The sequence below is a fragment of the Scyliorhinus canicula genome, chromosome 12 (assembly GCF_902713615.1).
Source record: "Scyliorhinus canicula chromosome 12, sScyCan1.1, whole genome shotgun sequence".
Lineage (NCBI taxonomy): Eukaryota > Metazoa > Chordata > Chondrichthyes > Carcharhiniformes > Scyliorhinidae > Scyliorhinus > Scyliorhinus canicula.
The window spans coordinates 846,036-871,267 of NC_052157.1; the positions used below are offsets into that span (position 1 = coordinate 846,036).

The window sequence follows — 25,232 nt, forward strand, 5'->3', positions numbered from 1 at the left end:
ATACCACATGGACTGCAGTGGTTCAAGAAAGCTCACAATAACCTTCCCAATGGAATTGGGGATAGGCAATAAATTCTGGTCACCCCATGACTGAATAAAAAAAAAAAATCTGAACTGCATCCAATGCAAGTATATCTCTCCTTCGCCGACTTCACATACTTTCGAGTATATTCCAAAAATATGTTGTAGGGTAGGAGTTTTACCATTCTCCTCTTTTCAATAGCACGCTGCCCTTTATCACCATCTTTAGTACTGAGTGCCTGACTATATGAACGTATTCATGTGGAAAATGACTGTATAGCTGCATCCTCTTTTGCCGCCTCATCTCCTAGTCCTAACAACTTATCAACCTGTTCCCACCATGCTACCCTCATCTCAGTGAGATCCAACTTTGTCCCCTTACTCCCTTCTGTAATCAAACAGTGAACAATCAACTATCTTTTTTGGTCAAAGTTGCCAAGCCTCTTTTTAATTGATGCACGAATCTTCATCATTTTGAGTTTGACGGTTGAGAATTCCTCTCTCTTAGCCACCCCCTGTTATAGTTCTACTTGTGCGTGTCCCAGTACAGTTGGTATATCTCTACCATAGTCTTTTTCTCTCTTCACAGAGTCAGCTCTCTTGGTTCTGCAATATCCTATCCTTTTCATTATTTGCATGTTTCCCTGTGGAAATAATGTCACTTTACACGTATATGATGCACCGCTTGCTGACAACTGCATCATCAGCCTGCATGGTCCTTTGCAAAGCTGTGAATCAATCCAAATCCTCTGCATTAGAGTTTGAGTGCACCAACATTGTTATGGGATGGTATCATGTATCACTCCATAAGAACAGTTCCTTTGCGATTTCTGCATTCTTCTGACTGCTGATTCATCGCGTCAGTCTCGGAGCTTTGGGATAGGTTACCTGCTCTTCCCCTTCTGAGACCGCATAACCTGAAAGACCAAAAATTACAATTGCAGCCAATTAAAGGAAGAGATTAAAACACTGACTTTCTAAATGATTAAAAAAATCGGGTTATTACATTTCAATAACTGAATTTCTGAAGTGTTCTGAAGTCACCTGAGGACAGAGCTGCGCTCCGAAAGCTAGTGATTTGAAACAAACCTGTTGGACTTTAACCTGGTGTTGTAAGACTTCTTACTGTGGACAAGATGGGTAAAATGCCCTCTGAGGCTATAAGTTTTGAATGGTTTCTAAGCCAATGTGGAGGATGGAAGTTGCAGGATTCTGATAAACCAAATGTGATAATTCACTCAAAAACCGTTTGGAAAGGCTGCCAATTATAAAGTAAGAGTCTGCAAAAACCAAATTGCTCACACCACGACGAAGTGCCGAAAGTGTGGTCTGAAAGCTCTTCCTCTTCACCTTCAGTTGTTCACACCTTAAGTACAGAAAGCTGATTTCAATTATAGTTGAATTTCCCCACCTTCTGAGCCTAGAGGGCTAGTAAAGACTAGTTAATCTGGAGTGTTTTTTTTTTCTGTTCTCCCCCAGCTGAGGTGTTCGATGAGTTGAGGCTGAGGGTTTCTGGTTCCCGAGCTGCAGTGGTCGACAAGGAACAGACAAAGTGGTGAAAGATGGGGAGTGAGAATGAGGGAACAAAGAGATGTGTGTGTGCAGGGAGGAATTTTGGGATTGGTGAAGGAAGGGATTGAATTTATGGGTATTATTGAGGTGGTTTTTAAAAATAGATTTAGAGTACCCAATTATTTTTTTTCCAATTAAGGGGCAATTTATCGTGGCCGATCCACCTACCCTGCACATCTTTGGGTCGTGGGGTGAAACCATGCAGACGGAGGAGAATGTGCAAACTCCACATGGACAGTGACCCAGGGCTGGGATTTGAACCCGGGTCCTCAGCGCCATAGTCCCAGTGCTAACCACTGTGCCACGTGCCGCCCTTTGAGGTGCTTTTTTAAAAAACCTTTACAGCCTCTTGAACATGATGATGAAATTAAAAAGTTACAAAGAATTCTCAACCATATACAGGTGCTCCCTTTCTCTATGAAACCTGAATAATATTGATTTGACAAGTATACAATCATGGAAGAGTCCTTGGAATCTGGTAAATCAGGTCTTCTGCATGTCTTCTCCCTGTGTGTAAAAGTCAACCCAATGACTTTGGCTTGTAAAAAGAATTTTTCATATACCTCTTGTAAAGGTTGACCCTGATTTTTCAGGAATCAGTTTGCGAGTGCTAATTACCATAGTTCATAAGGTACGTATGGGATCCTTTAGATATCCACTCAGCCAATCCTAGTCACAATGTCCCAACAATCGATAAAATGAATGTATATGATCTGTAACAATGCCTTTGAAAAGGAATACTAAGAATGCAACTGAATTTAAACCAAAACTGGCAAAATGGTCACAGTGTCATCCACAGAGCTAACGGGCTCCGCGTTCTGAGGCGCAAAAAATATATTTCCGAATTATAGATCAGTGCCAGATGGTGCACAAGATTCATGAAAAAGCGTGATTTAGAACTCCTTCAGAAAACTCACAATGCGCAGTACCTGCTATCTGAACTCAACAATAAAATGATCAAATTCCACCACTTTGTCATCCAACATCAAGAAAAGAATGTATATCGATTAGTCTGCATTGGAAATATGGATGAAACACAGATGAACTTCAACATGTCAGCAAGCAAGATTGCTGCTAAGATCACCAATTAAACTGACAACACAAAGACTAGATTCACAGTGGGTTCCATCTTGTATGACAGAACGCACATAATTGGAGCCAATATTGTTACTCAAGCGCAAAGCTATCCTCAGAAATTTCAGAAAGGCATTGTCTTCAGTTTTCACAGAAAAGGCTGGGTGGATGAAGGTGGTTGCAAGAACTGGATCAAAGAATGGTGGAACAAAGAGCACTATATAAAAAGAAAGTTTGATCACCCTTGTGAATAATGTAGAGATCACCCAATACTTGCAGTCTCATGCATGTTGGTCAGACTTTGGATGTGTGTATAAATAAACCTCTGAAGGATAGCACCTGAAAAATGTGGAACAATCCATTAATGAAAGGTTTAAAAAAAAAAAAAAATCACTGGAAATGTAGAAATATGCAAGCACATCACAGCAGTGTGTCTCAGTGGATCATAGACGTGTGGAATATACTTGATGCCAATATTGTCACAAAATCTTTTCTAAAATATGAATATCAAATGCGTTAGACAGTACTGAGGATGAATGCTAACAGAATGATGATGCCCAAGTTTTCTTTTATAAATTTGGAGTACACAATTCATTTGTTCCAATTAAGGGGCAATTAATCCTGGCCAATCTACCTTGGACATCTTTGGGTTGTGGGGGTGAAACCCACTCAGATACGGGGAGAATGTGCAAACTCCACACGGACCCAGAGCCGGGATCGAATCTGGAGATTTGACCGGAGATCAGCGCTGTGAGGTAGCAATGCTAACCACTGCGCCACTGTGCTGCCCCGTGATGCCCAAGTTAACTATACCACTGATGGTGAAGACAAAGATCCATCTGGTGATGTTATACTATCAGTCTATTATTATACAACCAGACTATTGAGAGAAATTATTCAGTGATTAAGATAGTGATCAGAATAATTTTGAAGGATTTCAATGTGAAACTTTATGGTAAATAATAGTCTTTATTAGTGTCTGTGACGCTTAGTTCCGGCTGTCCCCAACATTGGGAACATTCTTCCTGCATCTAGCTTGTCCATCAGGATTTTATATGTTTCTGAGATCCCCTCATTCTTCTAAACTCCAGTGAATACAAGCCCAGTCGATCCAGTCTTTCTTCATCTGTCAGTCCTGCCATCCTGGGAATTAGCCTGGTGAACCTTCGCTGGACACCCTCAATAATAAGAATGTCCTTCCTCAAACTAGGAGACCAAAACTGCCCACAATACTCAAGGTGTGGTCTCACCAAGGCCCTGTATAACTGCAGCAAGACATCCCTACTCCTATACTCAAATCCTCTCTCTATGAAGGCCAGCATGCCATTATTTTTTATTAGTGTTAAAAAGTCGGCTTACATTAACACTGCAATGAAGTTACTGTGAAAATCCCCGAGTTGCCGCATTCCGGCGCCTGTTCGGGTACACAGAGGGAGAATTCAGAATGCCCAATTCACCTAACAAGCACGTCTTTCAGGACTTGAGAGGAAACCGGAGCACCCGGAGGAAACCCACTCAGACACAGGGAGAACATGCAGACTCCGCACAGACAGTGACCCAAGCCGGGAATCGAACCCGTGTCCCAGGTGCTGTGAAGCAACAGTGCTAACCACTGTGCTATCGTGCCGCCCTAGCTTTCCACACAGCCTGCTGTATTTGCATGCCAACCTTCAGCGACTGTTCCAGCATGACACCCAGGTCTCATTGCACTTCCCCTTTTCCTAAACTGCCACCATCATCTGAACTCAAAATAAAACATCTTAAATGGATAAGCAACATTGCAAGAAGGACTATTGACACTATGTTCTTTAAATGCTTGGAATGACATGCGTATTATGTTACTGAAAGGTTTCCAGGTGGGGCTTAAATCAAGCAGGTTAAAGCTTCACTTGTTGGGGAAGCATGGCGGTGCAGTGGTTAGCACTGCTGCCCCACGGCGCCGAGGTTCCAGGTTCGATCCCAGCCCCGGATCACTGTCCGTGTGGAGTTTGCACATTCTCACCGTGTTTGCGTGGGCCTGACCCCCATAATGCAACAGGTGATTAAGAAGGCAAATGGAATTTTGTTCTTCATTGCTAGAGGGATGGAGTTTAAGACTAGGGAGGTTATGTTGCAATTGTATAAGGTGTTAGTGAGGCCACACCTGGAGTATTGTGTTCAGTTTTAGTCTCCTTACTTGAGAAAGGACGTACTGGCACTGGAGGGTGTGCAGAGGAGATTCACTAGGTTAATCCCAGAGCTGAAGGGGTTGGATTATGAGGAGAGGTTGAGTAGACTGGGACTGTACTCGTTGGAATTTAGAAGGATGAGGGGGGATCTTATAGAAACATTTAAAATTATGAAGGGAATAGATAGGATAGATGCGGGCAGGTTGTTTCCACTGGCGGGTGAAAGCAGAACTAGGGGACATAGCCTCAAAATAAGGGGAAGTAGATTTAGGACTGAGTTTAGGAGGAACTTCTTCACCCAAAGGGTTGTGAATCTATGGAATTCCTTGCTCAGTGAAGCAGTTGAGGCTCCTTCATTACATGTTTTTAAGGTAAAGATAGATAGTTTTTTGAAGAATAAAGGGATTAAGGGTTATGGTGTTTGGGCCGGAAAGTGGAGCTGAGTCCACAAAAGATCAGCCATGATCTCATTGAATAGCGGAGCAGGCTCGAGGGGCCAGATGGCCTACTCCTGCTCCTAGTTCTTATGTTCTTATGTAACCCAAAGATGTGCAGGGTAGGTGGATTGGGCACACTAAATTGTCCCTTAATTGGAAAAAGAAGAATTGGGCACTTTAAAAAAAAAGAAAGAAAGAAAGAAAGAAAGAAAACAAAAGCTCCACTTGTCAGTTGGGTTTTTATAATGCCTGGTGTCTTTTGAGAAATCTAATATCTAGTAAACTGTTTTATTTCAAATTACTTGAAATGTACTACTTCACAGAATCACAGAATAATACCGAGCAGAAGAGGTCCTGTGGCCTATCGTGTCTACACCGAGACATGGAAAACACCTGACCTACCTGCCTAATCTCATTTGTCAGCACTTGTCCCTAAGGTTTAATCATTTGGGTTGTTGCTTCCAAGTGAGAACAGAAATTGGTTTTGGTTTAGCTCAGACAGGGGAAGGGAGAAAAAGAGAATTTCTTGTAGTAAAAATCTGGTTATTGTTTACAATCTTTGCTGACTTCAGTGTCCTTGCCAGGCAATGGCTGTGTCGGGAACTAACGCTCCCAAGTTTTTTTTTAAAGCTTGTTTACTCTAAGCGTGTGCAGTGTGGCTGTATAACATTAGAGATTTGTTTATTTGCAGATTCATTGCGATTTGGATTTCCCTTGGGGAAACAACACTCCTGGTATTTATTTAGGAACAAACATGTATACTTGGAAGGCATTTTTGATAAATCTGCAATGAAGTATGTGGCAAGGATGGCTGATAGCTTATTGGCTGTGGAGCAATTTCGGATTTTTTGAGGCCATAAAGATGTAGTTTGGTCTTTGATTTCAGTGCAGTACTGAGGTGCTGTCTTTCAGACATGGCGTTAAACAGTTCCAAAATTCTAAAGGCTTTTACCTTTATGTGCATTCTGCTTTTAGATGCACTGAACCAAAGGGCTAATAATTTACTAAGCAGACTTGCTGTGGTACTTGCTGTACTTCTTACCAAGCAACCGGCAAAATGATGATTGTTACAATTAACCATGCTAATATGTATATCCGTGTTGGCCAAACAGAATTGTTGGTTTGCCAGAAATGTTGTTAGTGATATTTCGGCCAACGGCAGTAATAAAGCAGAAACTGCTTTATATACATTTAGTCTGACACAGTGCAAGTATCTGTACAGCCGTCACTTGAGTATTTGTTGCCATTCAGTGACTAAGGCAATAAAGCACTCGTAATTATCATTAAACATTTGCAGGCTCTGCTTTTTGTCTTACAAATTTACCAATAAATGCACAAAAATTATACAGTTCACATGCATATGCTGTTTAAAAGAGATTGAGATCACTGGCCCAATGTCTGTCTGTCTGCTCAGTTTTAATTTACTAATCAAAAAGCAGTCAGCCACATGTAACAACTGACAAATGCATTGGACAACATGAACCTGTTTAATTTAAAAAGAAAAGGTATTTTGTGTGCGTTGATGGGTCTGAAAATGTGTTCCAGAAATTTGTGGGACAATCATGAGGAAATTCAATCCAGGAAGGAGAGGTGGCAAAGAAGTTATTGGCATTTTGTACTTTAATGTCCAAACTTTGCAGATCAACACAGAAACAAGGATAATAATCAAACCGTAACAACACCAACACCACAGGCTATCTGTGATAGTGGTCCCAGTTCTGTCTTTTCCCTAATCTATTTTATTAGTGTGTGGATCTTAATAGTTTTTTTTTTTAGAAGTGTTCTAGTCAGGACTCTTAATATTGTGATGCAAGTTACACAAATCTACATATGTATTTACAACTATTACCAGGACTCTCTACATCGTTCATAATCTATAATTACAGTTACATTTGTTGGCGGGGGCTGGGGAAATACTGTTGTCCTCTCCCCTCTAGTTCTCAGGGGAGGTTAGACAGTTTTCACAGTTTGGCCCATGTGGGAGGGATCTATGTGTCTCGTTTAAATGGCCTCCCTCCCCATTCCTTCTCTGCTTTATGCGAACTCCTTTCCGTCCAGGCGGTTGTTTCTTTCCCATCCTGCTTGGCAGTGCGGTTGATGGGGGGTTAAACTGGGGGATGATAGGTACTTTTGATGCTCAATTGTTGGGGTAAAATGGCCGTAGTCAAAGTTCTTGGACGAGTGCCACTGTTTGTGTGACCTCTCAGGAAATGAACACTATAGTGAGAAAGGATATTAGCTCTGCCAATGTCTGTATGGGTAGAATTGAGATATACCAAGGGGCAAAAAATTTTAGTGGGTGTCATATATAAACCTCAAACTGCAGTGGTGATGTTGGGAATGGCATTAAACGCAAAATTGCAGATGCATGTGAAATGAAATTAAATGAAATTCGCTTATTGTCACAAGTAGGCTTCAAATAAAGTTACTGTGAAAAGCCCCTAGTCGCCACATTCCGGCGCCTGTTCGGGGAGGCTGGTATGGGAATTGAACCGTGCTGCTGGCCTGCCTTGGTCTGCTTTAAAAGCCAGCGATCTAGCCCTGTGCTAAAGTAATAAGGGACTATCAGTAATCATGGGTTATTTTAATCTTCACATAAATTGGTCAAATCAAATTAGCCACAATGTGGCGGAGGAAGAATTTCTGGAGTGTATACGGGATGGTTTTCTTGACCAATTATGTGGAGGAACCAACTAGAGAGCAGGTCATCTTAGACTGGGTACTGTGTAATGAGAAGGGAATTATTGCCAATCTGGCTGTACGAGACTCCTTGGGGATGAGCGACCATAACATGATAGAATTTTTATCAAATGGAGAGTGAAGAAGTTGATTCGGCAACTAGGGTGCTGAATCTTAACAAAGGGAACTAGGAAGATATGAGACGTGAGTTGGCCTTGCTAGATTGGGGAGGGTTACATAAAGGGGTGACAGTGGATAGGCAATGGCAAACATTAAGGAACTGTTCATTCCTGTCTGGCACAAAAGCAAAGGGGGTAAGAGGGCCAACCCATGGCTTACAAAGGAAATTAGAAATAGTATCCAATCCAAATATGAAGCATACAGATTGGCCAAGAAAAAATAATAGGTCTGAGGATTGGGAGTGGTTTAGAATTCATCAAAGAAGGACGAAGGGATTGATTAAGAAGGGGAAAGTACAGTACGAAAGGAAGCTTGCAGGGAACATAAAGACGGAGACTAAGAGTTTCTACAGATATGTGAAGAGAAAGAGATTGGTAAAGGGAAATGTAGGCCCCCTACAGACAGAAACAGGGGAATGCATATTAAGGGACCAAGAAATGGCTGAGCAATTGAATACATACTTTGGTTCTGTCTTCACAAATCAGATCCCAGAAATGCTGGAGAATGAAAGGTTTAGTGAGAGGGAAGAACTGAGGGAGATCAACATTAGTAGAGAAATGGTGCTGGGAAAATTGATGGGATTGAAGGCGGATAAATCCCCAGGGCCTGAGAATCTGCATCCCAGAGTGCTTAAGGAGGTGGCTCTGGAAATAGTGGCTGCATTGGTGGTCATCTTCCGGGATTCTATAGACTCTGGAACTGTCCCTGCAGATTGGAGGGTAGCTCACGTCACTCCGATATTCAAAAAGGGAGGTAGAGAGAAAGCAGGGAATTATAGACCAGTAAGCCTAACGTCGGTGGTGGGGAAAAAGCTTGAATCCATTATCAAGGGCTTTATAGTGTAACATTTAGAAAGCAGTGGCAGGATCAGTCAGAGTCAGCATCGATTTATGAAGGGAAAATCATGCTTGACAAATCTGTTGGAATTCTTTAAAGATGTAACCAGTACAGTTGACAAGGGGAAGCCAGTTGATGTGGTATATTTGGACTTCGGGAAGGTGTTTGACAAAGTCCCGCATAAGAGATTATTGTGAAAAATTAAAGCACATGGGATTGGAGGAAATGTATTGAGGTGGTAGAAAACTGGTTGGCAGAGAGGAAACAAAGAGTAGGGATTAATGGGTCCTTTTCAAATTGGAAGGCAGTAACCAGTGGGAGTATCACAGGGATCAGTGTTGGGACCACAGCTATTCACAATATATAACATCTCAAAGTTTGCAGATGATACCAAGTTGGGTGGGAGGGTGAACTGTGACGAGGGTACAGGGATCCTACAGCATGATCTGCCCAGTTTCTCTCCTGACAGATGCTGCCAGACCTGCTGAAATTTTCCAGCATTTTCTCCAAGGTAGATTACTACCAGAATGGTTGTAAATTGGGAGAGGGGAGTGTGCAGCGGGACCTGGGTGTCCTTGTGCACCATTCGCTGAAGGTAAGCATGCAGGTACAGCAGGCGGTAAAGAAGGCTAATGGTATGTTGGCCTTCATTGCGAGAGGTTTTGAGTATAGAAGCAGGGATGTGTTGTTGCAATTGTACAGAGCCTTGGTGAGGCAACACCGAGAATATTGTGGGCAGTTTTGGTCTCCTTTTCTGAGGAAGGATGTTCTTGCTCGCGAGGGAGTGCAGCGAAGGTTTACCAGACTGATTCCAGGGATGGCGGGACTGTCATATGAGGACAGATTGTCTAGGTTAGGATTTTTCTCGCTGGAGTTCAGGAGAATGAGGGGGGATCTCATTGAGACTTATAAAATTCTAACAGGACTAAACAGGGTTAATGCAGGGAAGATGTTCCTAATGGTGGATGTGTCCAGAACCAGGGGTCACAGTCTGAGGATTCAGAGTAAACCATTTTGGATCGAGATGAGACATTTCTTCACCCAAAGAGTGGTGAGCCTGTGGAATTCATTACCACAGGAAGTAGTTGATGTTAAAGCATATATTCAAGAGGCAGCTGGATATGGCACTTGGTGAGAATGGGATCAAAGGCTATGGGGAGAAAGCAGGATTAGGCTATTGAGTTGGATGATCAGCCATGATCGTGATGAATGGCGGAGCAGGATCAAAGGGCCAAAAGGCCTCCTCCTGCTCCTATCTTCTACGTATCTCGCCGCCGCTGGAAGTCCATATTGGCATAAAGTTATTGCGTAGGAAATCCTATAACACAGTGAGCCACATAACCAGTGTTCCCGTAATGTATGCATTTACAAGGGCGGCACCGTGGTTAGCACTGTTGTCTCACTGCGCTGAGGACCTGGGTTCGAATCCCGGCCGTGGGTCACTGTCCATGTGGTGTTTGCACATTCTCCCCGTGTCTGCGTGGGTCTCACCCCCGCAACCCAAAGATGTGCAGAGTAGGTGGATTGTCCACGCTAAATTGCCCCTTAATTGGAAAAAATGAATTAGGTACTCTAAATTTATAAAAAAAATAGTATGCATTTACAGATCAATAATCTAAAGCGGTAAAGGTTTGAGAATTTAAAAGTACACCATGATGTCAGCTTAAATCTATTATTATTTTGGGCTCTGTGAACTGTAGTGCAATTCCAGCAGCTGCATTTAAAAGACCCTCTGGACACTTGTTATTTAACGAGGGGCGCGATTCTCCCGAGTTAGGAAAATTCGGGAAGCTGCCGTCAAAAACGGGCGCGTTTGACGCCAGCCGCCTCCCCCCCCGACCGGGAACCGATTCTGCTCCCCGGTCGGGGATAGCATCGCGCGGCCGTGAACTCCGGCATTGCGGGCTTAACGAATTTCGTTAAGCCCGCTAGCCAAAGTTAGCGACGGCTGAAGCGTCAGATGACGTCAGCCGCGCATGCGCGGATTTGACGACTCCAACTCGCGTATGCGCGGATGACGTCATCATGCATATGCGTGAAACTCGCGCATGCGCGGGCCGGTATGCCCCTCAGCCGTCCCGCGAATGGATCCAGCGGGGCGGCGGAGGGAGAAAGAGTGCGCGGGGTAAGTACCTGCTGCCCGCGATCGGTGGGCACCGATCGCGGGCCCATGGCACCAGCCAATCGGTGCCATGGTTCCCCAGATCGGGACTTTACGGCCGTTTTTACGAACGGTCAGACCAGGTGTGTTTTACGTTCATAAAAACGGCCGTAAAGGCCTTGGAAATCGGCCCATCAGCCAGGGGAGAATCGCTGCTCGCCGTAACAAAACGGCGAGCAGCGATTCGTGTCGGGGGGCGGCCATGTGGGGGGGGGGGGGGGGAAGAGAATAGCGGGAGGGCGTTGGACCAGCATGTCCGTAAAAATTTACGCCGCCCGCTATTCTCCGATTTTTCGTAAGTCCGGAGAATTGCGCCCTAGATATTTGCTTAACCTTGGTGCATATTCAAATGTGCCTCATGTCAGAGCAGATAATAGATTCTGCAGTTTCTGTTTGAAGGAAATAACTTGAACAACCATCCACTGCGGTTAACTTTTTAACTTGACATGAGATAACAGCCCGCATCTGGCATTTTCTTTCTATGAATCTTGTGCACTTAGACAGGATAGGTGCAGATTGTGTATAGATACATGCCTTGCTCATTTATGGTGCCTATAGGATAAACACCTATAGAACATAGAACATTACAGCGCAGTACAGGCACTTCGGCCCTTGATGTTGCGCCGACCTGTGAAACCCCTCTAAAGTCCCTCTACACTGTTCCCTTATCGTCCATGTGCCTAGCCAATGACCATTTGAATGCGTTTAGTGTTGGCGAGTGCACTACTGTTGCAGGCAGGGCATTCCACGCCCTTACTACTCTGAGTAAAGAACGTACCTCTGACATCTGTCCTATATTTATCTCCCCTCAATTTAAAGCTGTGTCCCCTCGTGCTGGACATCACCATCCGAGGAAAAAGGCTCTCACTGTCCACCCTATCTAATCCTCTGATCATCTTGTATGCCCCAATTAAGTCACCTCTTAACCTTCTTCTCTCTAACGAAAACAGCCTCAAGTCCTTCAGCCTTTCCACATATGATCTTCTCTCCATACCAGGCAACATCCTTGTAAATCTCCTCTGTACCCTTTCCAATGCTTCCACATCCTTCCTATAATGTGGCGACCAGAACTGCACGCAATACTCCAAATGCGGCCGCACCAGAGTTTTGTACAACTGCAACATGACCTCGTGGCTCCGAAACTCAATCCCTCTACCAATAAAAGCTAACACACCGTACGCCTTCTTAACAACCCTCTCAACCTGGGTGGCAACTTTCAGTTTCTATGGACATGAACACCGAGATCTCTCTGCTCGTCCACACTACCAAGAATCTTACCATTAGCCCAGTACTCTGTCTTCCTGTTATTCCTTCCAAAATGAATCACCTCACACTTTTCTGCATTAAACTCCATTTGCCACCTGTCAGCCCAGCTCTGCAGCTTATCTATGTCCCTCTGTAACCTGTAACATCCTTCTGCAATGTCTACAACTCCACCGACTTTAGTGTCATCTGCAAATTTACTCACCCATCCTTCTACGCCCTCCTCCAGGTCATTTATAAAAATAACAAACAGCAGCGGCCCCAAAACAGATTCTTGTGGTACACCGCTAGTAACATAGAACATAGAACAGTACAGCACAGAACAGGCCCTTCGGCCCTCAATGTTGTGCCGAGCCATGATCACCCTACTCAAACCCACGTATCCACCCTATACCCGTAACCCAACAACCCCCCCTTAACCTTACTTTTTGTAGGACACTACGGGCAATTTAGCATGGCCAATCCACCTAACCCGCACATCTTTGGACTGTGGGAGGAAACCGGAGCACCCGGAGGAAACCCACGCACACAGGGGGAGGACGTGCAGACTCCACACAGACAGTGACCCAGCCGGGAATCGAACCTGGGACCCTGGAGCTGTGAAGCATTTATGCTAACCACCATGCTACCCTGCTGCCCCTAACGACACCAGTCAGAACATTTCCCATCAACCACCACCCTTTGTCTTCTATCAGCTAGCCAATTTCTGATCCAAACTGCTAAATCGCCCTGAATCCCATGCCTCTGTATTTTCTGCAATAGCCTACCGTGGGGAACCTTATCAAACGCTTTACTGAAATCCTAATACGCCACATCAACTGCTTTACCCTCATCCATCTGTTTGGTCACCTTCTCGAAGAACTCAATGAGGTTTGTGAGGCACGACCTACCCTTCACAAAACCATGTTGACTATCTCTAATCAAATTATTCCTTTCCAGATGATTATACATCCTATCTCTTATAAACCTTTCCAAGACTTTTCCCACAACAGAGGTAAGGCTCACTGGTCTATAGTTACCGGGGTTATCTCTACTCCCCTTAGAACATAGAACAGTACAGCACAGAACAGGCCCTTCGGCCCTCGATGTTGTGGCAATGATCACCCTACTCAAACCCACGTATCCACCCTATACCCGTTACCCAACAACCCCCCCCCCCTCTAAACCTTACTTTTAGGACACTACGGGCAATTTAGCATGGCCAATCCACCTAACCCGCACATCTTTGGACTGTGGGAGGAAACCGGAGTACCCGGAGGAAACCCACGCACACACGGGGAGGACGTGCAGACTCCGCACAGACAGTGACCCAGCCGGGAACTGAACCTGGGACCCTGGAGCTGTGAAGCATTTATGCTAACCACCATGCTACCGTGCTGCCCGTACAAGGGGACAACATTTGCTATCCTCCAGTCTTGCACTATTCCTGTAGACAAAGATGACTTAAAGATCAAATGCAAAGGCTCAGCAATCTCCTCCCTAGCTTCCCAGAGAATCCTAGGATAAATCACATCCGGCCCAGGGGACTTATCTATTTTCACACTTTTCCAGAATCGCTAACACCTCCTCCTTATGAACCTCAAGCCCTTCTAGTCTAGTAGCCTGTATCTCAGTATTCTCCTCGACAACTTTGTCTTTTTCCTGTGTGAATACAGACGAAAAATACTCCTTTAGCAACTCTCCTATCTCCTTGGACTCCACGCACAACTTCCCACTACTGTCCTTGACTGCCCTACTCTTACCTTAGTCATTCTTTTATTCCTGACATACCTATAGAAAGCTTTAGGGATATCCTTGATCCTACCTGCCAAAGACTTCTCATGTTCTCGCTTGGCTCTTCTTAGCTCTCTCTTTAGAGCCTTCCTAGCTAACGTGTAACTCTCAAGCGACCCAACTGAACCATCACGTCTCATCTTCACATAAGCCTCCTTCTTCCTCTTGACAAGTGTTTCAACTGCTTTAGTAACCCATGGTTCCCTCGCTCGACCACTTCCTCCCTGCCTAACAGGTAGATACTTATCAAGGACACGCAGTAGCACTTCCTTGAACATGCTCCACATTTCCATTGTGTCCATCCCCTGCAGTTTTCCTCTCCAGGCGATGCATCCTAAGTCTTGCCTCATCGCATCATAATTGCCTTTTCCCCCAGCTATAACTCTTGCCCTGCGGTATATACCTATTCCTCTCCATCACTAAAGTAAACGTAATTGAATTGTGGTCACTATCACCAAAGTGCTCACCTACCTACAAATCTAACACCTGTCCTGGTTCATTACCCAGTACCAAATCCAATACGGCCTCGCCTCTTGTTGGCCTATCTACATACTGCGTCAGGAAACCCTCCTGCACACATTGGACAAAAACAGACCCATCTAAAGCACTCGAACTATAGTGTTTCCAGTCAATATTTGGAAAGTTAAAGTCCCCCATAACAACTACCCTGTTACTTTCGCTCCTATCCAGAATCATCTTTGCAATCCTTTCTTCTACACCTCTGGAACTTTTTTCGGAGGCCTATAGAAAAGCCCTAACAGGGTGACCTCTCCTTTCCTGTTTCTAAACTCAGCCCCCCCCCCACCCAAAGATATTAGTACCCCTCTGGTCCAGGTGTAGACCATCCCGTTTGTAGAGGTCCCACCTACCCCAGAATGACCACCAATTGTCCATGAATCTGAAACCCTCCCTCCTGCACCATCCCTGCAGCCACGTGTTCAACTGCTCTCTCTCCCTATTCCTCGACTCGCTAGCACGTGGCACGGGTAACAACCCAGAGATAATAACTGTTTGTCCTTGATCTAAGTTTCCACCCTAGCATCCTGAATTCCTGCCTTGCATCCCCATTCCTTTTCCTACCTATGTCGTTGGTACCTGTGTGGACCACGACTTGGGACTGCTCCCCCCTCCTTAAGGATCCTGAAAACACGATCTGCTGGCTAATAGTTGATTGTAGTTTTGTGAAGTGTGATGAAATTCTCAAATGTAGCCTGTTTGATTGTAACTACGTAAGGCTTAAATTCATCCCTGGGCATTTGATTTGTCTAAGCTGATGGCCACAAATCACCGACAGTTGACAGATAACAGTGAGAAGTTGGTAACTTAGGTTCTTCTGCTAATGTTAATTTTAACAGGAATAACTTGAAAGTCACAACTTTTTATATTAAGAAATTTCTCTCTCTATGTTGGTTCCCACATGAACAACAACCTCTGGCTGTTCACCCTCACTTTCCAGAAGTTTGTCCAACCGATCCGTTATGTTCTGAACCCTTACATTCGGAGGCAACAGACCATATGAGACTCACGATCTCGGCTGCAAACTACACTGCCTATCCCTTGAACTGTTGAGTCACCCACCACTACCACCTTTCCCTCTTTTCCCAGAGTAGCCCCAGGCATCATGGTACCCTGGTTTACCTTGAATCATCTCTGCCTGATTGTCATGTTGTTCACTTCATAGGCATCTAAAATGTCATACCTGTTAGACTGCTCCAAGGAGTCCTGTGTTTCTTGGACCTGCCGTCTCCTTCCTTTCGACGAATGGTCAGCCATTCTCCTGCCATCCCTACACTCCTCCTTGCCTGCCTCTCACTATGTGGATCCTGTTGGGATGGAGATTAACCTCTCCACCCTGTGCCCTGGCGTGGCGAGAGTCCTGCTGGAATTCTTAACTCTTGAGAAGGTTAAGTTTGAACTGAGGGGCAGGATGGAGGGTGGGTTTGAGCCGGGGAGGATGGAAGTGTATACAATTCATGGGCATTATTCATTATGCACTTTTAAGAATTGGATAACATCGAACATTAGGGGGGAGGTAGACTGTATATGTTCATGGTGACTATGGGTGATTCCTGATTCCTTTTTGTTATTTGTTTATGTTAACATGTGGGATGCTGTTTGGGGGTTTGGTGGCAGGATGGGATTGTTGCTGTTGATATAGGGATTGACATTTTATTCATTTCTGATTATTGTTTATTGTTGGGTGTAAATTTGGGAGAAAATGTGAAAAAGGTAGAGAATAAAAATATATATTTTTTTAAAACATGAGTAAAGGATTGGTTAGCTAACAGAAACCAGAGAGGGTGGCACAGAAGCACAGTGGTTAGCAGTGCCAGGGTCCTGGGGTCGATTCCAGGCTTGGGTCAGTCTGTGCGGAGAATATATATATATATATATATATATTTAAATAAATATATGTATAATATATATATATATATATATATATATATACATACACACACACACACGCACGCGCGCGCACACACAAGCACACACACACAACCCTGAGTTAATTCTGTAGCGAAGTACTGAAACTTCAAGAATTCAAAAGCATTTTTAAGCAATTGGCAATGCTATGGAGTGCCGCTAATGCAGTAATTTCTGGAATCTTAAAGATAAACTTGACTCTGAAATTGCGATTAGTTATTTTATCATTTTGCTGAGATTTATTTTCCTGCGCAGTTAATCTACCTGCCGCCCAAAATTCAGTATATTTTCAAACTTGTGACTGGAAAATACTTATGTAGACAGTCATTACCATTTGCCGGTGAAGATGACAGAAGTTATACTTTGGAGGGGTTGTAGATGCATAACTACCTCCTTGGTCAGTTTTCCCTGTTTTGTGAGAAGAGAGACAGAAGTCAAAAGTGAAATTAAATAAACAGTGGAAAGAAATATGTATGCAAGAGAATTTGAATCTAGTTGATTTTTCAAAAGAATTTTTCTTTCCAAGTTTTTCATTTTTAAAATTTGTGTAAATGGTAGATTAGGCTCCGTGCACATGGATTTGTAATGCATTGCTGACCTTTTACTATTAACTCAGCGGTGAAACTAATGGAAGCATTTACCCGTCTTATTTTACAGTCCCAGAAATCCTGGATAGAGAATACTTTCACCAAGAGGGAATGTGTATATATAATTCCAAGCTCAAAAGACCCACACAGGTAAAGACATTTATATTTAATTGTGATTCTGTTTTGAAGTTATTTTTGTTTTGAGGGTTTTGTGGGTTAATGATGACAACTGGAACACATTTTAACCTGTTAATGAAATGCAAATGATATTGGAATGGCCAGGGTCAGGTTAAAATGTCGGTCTGCACTATTTGTCTGCGGTCATAGACATAGACATAGAACAGTACAGCACAGAACAGGCCCTTCGGCCCTCAATGTTGTGCCGAGCCATGATCACCCTACTCAAACCCACGTATCCACCCTATACCCGTAACCCAACAACCCCCCCCATTAACCTTACTTTTTTTAGGACACTACGGGAAATTTAGCATGGCCAATCCACCTAACCCGCACATCTTTGGACTGTGGGAGGAAACCGGAGCACCCGGAGGAAACCCACGCACACAGGGGGAGGACGTGCAGACTCCACACAGACAGTGACCCAGCCGGGAATCGAACCTGGGACCCTGGAGCTGTGAAGCATTTATGCTAACCACCATGCTACCCTGCTGCCCCTTAAAGTTTGCCCAGTTTTGTGAAACTTCTGTGATTCTTTCCTATGGCAACCAGTGTGCCAGAAATTTCCTTCCTGATTTCGTTCAGCAGCCTAAGGAATTTTGTTATCTTTGCCCTGCGAAAACAACTCCTCCCTGGAATCCTCTTGGATAATGCATATACTACAGAAATTGAATAGTTACTAATATTCTAGAACTTAGATGCTCTGCTATCAGAAAAATGTTTGGTCCTCTCTCCAACATCTATCTAGTGTGCTCCTCACCAAATGTCCGTTTTGTTCTATTTTTAGCAATTTCAAAGACTTAATTGTTTTTTTTACCCCGGAAACTTTTAATACTCGGAATTAAAATTCATCCATTTTGATGAAGCCATACTCGGCTTGCGTTTATTATTCTAGTGGACATGTCTACTTTGCAAACTTGACTATAGTTATTTAACAGATATCACTTTTCAATAATATTTCCGAGTTAACTATTTACATTCCTTTCTTTTTGAGGCCATTTGGCTGTATTGTCTTGATGCTGATTTTAGTCATTTTAAATCACCGCCAGTCAGCACTCGCTCAAAGGGGAGAGCAGCCAATAGTCCTCCGAGACTGTGGCGACATTTCATTTCCCATCTACAGTGCATGCTGTTTCTCGGAAAATATCAGCTTGCACAATGTCCAAGTTTTACATCTACACTCTCAACACCCAGCTCTACCTCATCCGTCCTTTTGATGTCTCTGCATATGTTGTCAGACTACTTATCCAACACCACATCCTAAATTTCCTCCGGTTAAACATTGGGAAGGCCAAAGCCATTGTCTTTACCATTTCACATTTGCTTCTCTTGCTACTGATTTCCCCTCCCTCCTTTGCCATGATTGTATGCTGAGCCAGAACTGATTACAACTTTGCCAACTGATCTGAGCCTGAACTAATTTTTGAGCATATTCTCTCAAGATTATCTACTTCCACCGCTAATATCGCCTGTTGCTGCTCCTGGCTCAATTTATCTGATTATGATGATTTCATCAATGCTTTTGCAAACTAAAAGCTTGATTATTCTAATGCTCTCCTAGCCAGTCTCTATCTTGCATTCCAGAAATTAGCTCAACCTAAATTCTGCTACCCATATTGTAGCTCTCAGTAGCTCCTACTGAACTCTGACCTACGTTTTCTCCCTGTCCACCATCGTACTGTTTTTAAAATTTTTCTTTTTGTGTTGAAATTAGGGGCAGCATGGTAGCACTGTGGCTTCACAGTGGCAGGGTCCCAGATTCGATTCCCCGCTGGGTCACTGTCTGTGCGGAGTCTGCACGTACTCCCCATGTCTGCGTGGGTTTCCTCTGGGTGCTCCGGTTTCCTCCCACAGTTCAAAGGTGCGCAGGTTAGGTGGATTGGCCATGATAAATTGCCCTTGGAGGGGTTATTGAGGTTCTGGGGATAGGGTGGAAGTGAGGGCTTAAGTGGGTCAGTGCAGACTTGATGGGCCAAATGGCGTCTTTCTGCACTGTATGTTCTATGAAATCCTTCCATGGTCTCAAGCCGTTGACGCCGCACCAAATCTCTCATCTCCTTCAGCTCCACAAATCACCAGCTCTGGCCTCTTGTGCATTCCACAGTCCTTTCACCCCACCATCGATGACTCTCCCTTTGGTCCTAACCTCGAGTTCCCTCCCTAAATCTCTTTATCTTTCATGATTTAAGTAGGTTTGATGGACCAAATGGCCTCTCTTCAATTTGTCCTTTTACATTCCAGTTTTTAATAGTGGTCACATTTTCTTGGTTTTAAAAATAACTTCTTGTCATTTATGCAACTGGAATCTGCCTTGTGTGGAAATTCTCCAAACCACGAAGATATTGCCCACAGAGGACAGACTTCTGGCAGTATGATCCTAACTTGTTCTTGAAATGCCACTGATGTACTGACTAGAAATCTCATCATGGAAGATTGTATTCACAAGTTTGTTTTATTACCTTTGGTTCTAGATGCCTTCCAGGATGTCAGATATGCCAGCAGTTGGTCAGGTAAGTTTTCAATGAATTGTTTTAAGAGCTGTTTAAGATGATTGTGATTCTCAATTAATCTAGAGCACAGCTAGAGCAGAATATCAAGAGGAACATTCCAGATCTGGATGCAATTACAGCTGTTTTGCCTCTACATACATGCAGTATACATGTATTTCAACTGTGAAAGTTCCTGATTTTCCAGTCCAACTTCATTTGTTTCTGTTTCAATTTTTTTTAGACGTTCTGACCAATTGTATAATTTTTCTTTAATCCAGTTGGATAAAAAAAGTTCTTCCACTATTTTTATACAACCTGTGAAATGTACAATGGTCTGCCTCGCACAATCATCCATAGATGTCATATGTTTGCCAATTATATTAGAGCACTGAGCTTTCATTCAGGCCTGGATCGAGGTTACAGTGCAACTTAAAGGTAAAGGTGACCCCTTGCCAGACCGCCCATCCGCAAACTGTAAAGACATTCGGACATCTTAAAATCCCAGTCAGTTGGTGTTTAATTAATTTAAATTGACTTCTTGATTATCGTTGGGCGTGCTTCCAACTCTTGTGTGTGCCTGCTGACTGAAATATCATGCGAGCATGCTTTCGGGTCCTGAACTTTCTACATAAAACTCTGGTCGGGTTTTACTAACTGTTCTGTATCTGTAACAAACTAATGTCTGTTCCCTATTCTGGACCACAAAGTAAATGAAGTGACCACAAGCAAATTATAGATATCATAGTGTAAAAGGCAGCTGAGAGAAAAGGGAGCCATCCATTCGAATCCTATCTTCCAGCACCTGGTCCGGAGCCTTGCAGATTATAGAACTTCCGTGTCGATTCTGGTACTTGTGGATTTCTGCCTCAACCATCATCCCGGGTAGTGAATTCCAGGCGTCCACTACCGCCCTGGGTGAAAATGTATTTCCTAATATCCTTGTTAACTTTCCCAATTAATTCTGCAACATTTTAGGAAATGGAACCCTAATTTTAAATAAAATTCACGGGTTATGGGAGTGGTAATGGTGAAAGCTGAATAGTGCTGCAAAGACCAGGCTGCTGGATGGGGGAGTACGTTTTTGAGTAATTTATGACTGAGTGTATCTCCTGGAATATTGGCCTGTCTTGCACAAGAATAACGTTCGAAAGCAGAAGAATGCATATCTCATTAGCATGTTGGTGTTTGTATTGCTGTAGAGGATAATATGCTTTGACTGATGTGCTTGAATGCAGTGATGGTGGAGCTGATCCCACCATCAAATTGCACTGCCCTCTGTTTAACCTGAAATGTGCAATCGGAAGGACAAAATACATAACTGTACAGCTCAATTTTTTTGAGCACCTGATTCTCCATTTAAAAAAAAATGCCAGTGACTGTGTTGGTGTCGTGTCATACGCCTTATCGGCAGTAAATTTCTGAGTATCGAAAAGCGGCTGATTTGTCAGAATATGCCTTTAAGCAAAGTGAATGACTGCTGCTTCATGCTGGAATATTCTGCGGAGTATATAATCCCAGCCTGATTAAACAACAAGGTGCCAAATATCTTTGTGTAGTTTGTGTTTTTGTAAAGATTCTGGAATTCCTCTCCTAAATGTTGTCCCCTCTTTACCTCTCCTCCTTTAAGACACTTCTTAAATTCTACCTTGTTGACCAAAGCTTTGGTCATTTGTCTGAAGTGGACCAGTGTCATGGTTTATCATGCTCCTGGGAAGTGTCTTGGGATGTTTTACTATTTTAAAGGTGACATAAATGGAACTTACTTGGGAGTAGAGAACTTCGGAGCAAGAGTAGGCCAATTTGGCCATTCGAGTCGCTCCACCATTCAGTCAGATCATGCCTGTGGTCTCAGCCTCACTTTCCTGTCTGCCCCTTATTACCCTTGATTTCCTTGTCCAACAAAAATCTATCTAAATAAGAGGAAAACACTACGGATGATGGAAATAAAAGAAGAAAATGTTGTATAAACTCGGCAGGTCTGGCAGCATCTGTGGAGATACAAACCAGTGAATGTTTCAAGTCCATATGACTCATCGAACAATCTAGTTAAAGCAGTGTTGGATTTCTAATAATCTTTATTAGTATCACAGGTAGGCTTACATTAACACTGCAATGAAGTTAGTGTGCAAAGCCCCTAGTCGCTACATTCCGGCTCCTGTTCGGGTACACAGAGGGAAAATTCAATGTCCCAATTCATCTAACCTACATGTCTTTCGGGACTTGTGGGAGGTAACCGGAGCACCCGGAGGAAACCCACGCAGACACGGGGAGAAGGTGCAGACTCTGCACTGACAGTGACCCAAATGGGAATCGACCCCAGGACCCTGGCACCGTGAAGCAACAGTGCTAACCACCGTGCTACTGTGCCACCCTCCTGTCTGGTTTCTGGTAGCTAACCAATCCTTTACTCATTTTTAAAAAATATATATTTTTATTCTTTACCCTTTTCACTTTCTCCCAAATTTACACCAACAATAATCAGTAACGAATACAATGTCAATCCCCATATCAACAACAACAATCCCACCCTCCCACCAACCACCCAAACAGCATCGCGCATGTTTTAAAAAAATATATTTTTTATTCTCCTTCACATTTTCTCCCAAATTTACACCCACCAACAATAAACAATAATCAGCAACAAATGTCAATCCCCATATCAATAATAACGATCCCATCCTCCCACCAAACCTCAAACGTCAGCCCACATGTTCACACAAATAAATGATGAGAAGGAATTGGAGATCACCCATAGTCTCTACTAACACACACAGCCCCCCTCCCCCCAACCTCCCACCCACCCGCCCCAATTAATGTTTGATGTTATCCAGTTCTTCAGTGCATAATGAATAATGCCCATGAATTGTAGAACCCCTCCATACTCCTTCAAAGAATCGGCTCATCCTTGCCCTTGAGGTGTGCTCTGTACGCCTCCTTCAGCTGTATCAGCCCCAACCTCGTGCACGAGGTGGAGGCGTTCACTCTCCGGAGCACCTCACACCAGAACCCGTCCTCCATACCCTCTCCCAACTCTTCCTCCCACTTTGCTTTGATCCCTTCCAGTGGTGCCATCTCCTCTTCCAAAATAGCTCCGTAAACCACTGGCACTACCCCCTTCTCCAGTCCCCCTGTCGTCAGCACCTCCTCCAGCAATGTGGAGGCCGGCTCCACCGGGAACCTCTATCTCCTTTCTGGTAAAATCTCGAACCTGCATGTATCTAAACATTTAATATAAGAACATAAGAACTAGGAGCAGGAGTCGGCCATCTGGCCCTTCGAGCCTGCTCCGCAATTCAATGAGATCGTGGCTGATCTTTTGTGGACTCGGCTCCACTTTCCGGCCCGAACACCATAACCCTTAATCCCTTTATTCTTCAAAAAACTATCTGTCTTTATCTTAAAAACATTTAATGAAGGAGCCTCTACTGCTTCACTGGGCAAGGAATTCCATAGAAGTTCCTCCTAAACTCAGTTCTAAATCTACTTCCCCTTACTTTGAGGCTATGCCCCCTAGTTCTGCTTTCACCTGCCAGTGGAAACAACCTGCCAGCATCTATCCTATCCATTCCCTTCATAATTTTATATGTTTCTATAAGATCCCCCCTCATCCTTCTAAATTCCAACGAGTACAGTCCCAGTCTACTCAATCTCTCCTCGTAATCCAACCCCTTCAGCTCTGGGATTAACCTAGTGAATCTCCTCTGCACACCCCCCAGCGCCAGTACGTCCTTTCTCAAGTAAGGAGACCAAAACTGAACACAATACTCCAGGTGTGGCCTCACTAACACCTTATACAATTGCAACATAACCTCCCTAGTCTTAAACTCCATCCCTCTAGCAATGAAGTGCCTTGTGACACTAATAAAGAGTGTATAACTGGGACATGAGTAAGGACTGGAGAATGTATGTTAATTTAAGCTTTGATGTTCTTTTTGTTGCCCATATTGAAGCTACTAGATAAAAGCAAATTACTACGAATGCTGCAATCTGAAAGGAAACCACAAAATATTGAACAATCTCAGTAGCTCTGACAGCATGTGAGGAGGGAGCGCTTTGACAAAGAGCCATCCCTCCACAGATGTTGTCAGACCTGATGAAGCTACCAGAGATAATTTTTTTAATGATAAATTGTTTTGAATACATAGAAATATGCACAGAAAATTGAAATTTCGGCCCTTCGAGCCGGCTCCGCCATTCATTATGGTCTTGGCTAATCATCTTGTTCAATACCCTGATCTCGCTGTCTCCCGATATCTCTTGATCCCTTTAGCCCCAAGAGCTATATCTAACTCCTTGAAGTTACACAACGTTTTAGCCTCAACTACTTTGTGGAAGCGAATTCCACAGATTGACCACTCTCTGGGTGAAGAGGTGTCTCCTCACCTCAGTCCTAAAAGATTTACCCCATATCTTTAAACTGTGACCCCCTTGTTCTGGACTCCCCACAATCGGGAACATTCTTTCTGAATCTACCCTGTCTAATCCTGTTAGAATTTGAAATGAAATGAAATGAAAATCGCTTATTGTCACGAGTAGGCTTCAATAAAGTTACTGTGAAAAGCCCCTAGTCGCCACATTCCGGTGCCTGTTCGGGGAGGCTGGTACGGGAATTGAACCGTGCTGCTGGCCTGCCTTGGTCTGCTTTAAAAGCCAGCGATTTAGCCCTGTGTACTAATTTAAAAGTTTCCATGAGAATCCCCCCTCATTCTTCAAGCTCCAAGAATCCTAATCCTACCCGACTTAGTCTCTTCTCATATGACAGTCTCGCCATCCTGAGAATCAGCCTGTTAACTTTGCTGTACTCCCTCCATAGCAAGAACATCCTTCCTCAGAAAAGGACACCAAAACTGCACGCAATAGTCCAGGTGTGGCCTCACCAATGCTTATACAATATCGTAAACCATTCCTATTCCTATACACAAATCCTCTTGCTATGAAGGCCAACATACCATCTGCCGTCTTTGCTGCCTGCTGATTTTGCACGCTGATGCACGAGGACACCAAGGTCTCACTGAGTATCCACCTCTCTCAATTTACACCCATTCAAATAATAATTGGCCTTCCTATTTTTGCCACCGAAGTGGATAACCTTACATTTATCCACATTATACTGCATCTGCCATGCATGTGCCCACTCACTCAGCCTGTCCAAATCACACTGAAGCATAGAACATAGAACATACAGTGCAGAGGGAGGCCATTCGGCCCATCAAGTCTGCACCGACTCAGTTAAGTCCTCACTTCAACCCTATCCCCGTAACCCAATAACCCTTCCTAACCTTTTTGGTCACTAAGGGCAATTTATCATGGCTAATCCACCTAACCTGCACATCTTTGGACTGTGGGAGGAAACCGGAGCACCTGGAGGAAACCCACGCAGACACGAGGAG

At 43.8% G+C, this 25,232-nt stretch overlaps 1 protein-coding gene across 6 annotated transcripts in view; it reads left to right on the plus strand.

Moving 5' to 3' along the window:
• The window catches only part of trpm7 (transient receptor potential cation channel, subfamily M, member 7), a 215,726-nt gene that overhangs the window by 36,861 nt on the left and 153,633 nt on the right, over positions 1-25,232 (plus strand). For all 6 annotated transcript variants that reach the window (XR_005462557.1, XM_038813819.1, XM_038813820.1 and 3 more), the window contains 2 exons: positions 17,247-17,326; positions 19,825-19,863. Coding sequence is in view for 5 of the 6 variants with exons in the window: in XM_038813819.1 (XP_038669747.1) it covers positions 17,247-17,326; positions 19,825-19,863 (119 nt within the window). In the remaining variant the exon portion in view is untranslated. The remainder of the gene's footprint in view (positions 1-17,246; positions 17,327-19,824; positions 19,864-25,232) is intronic.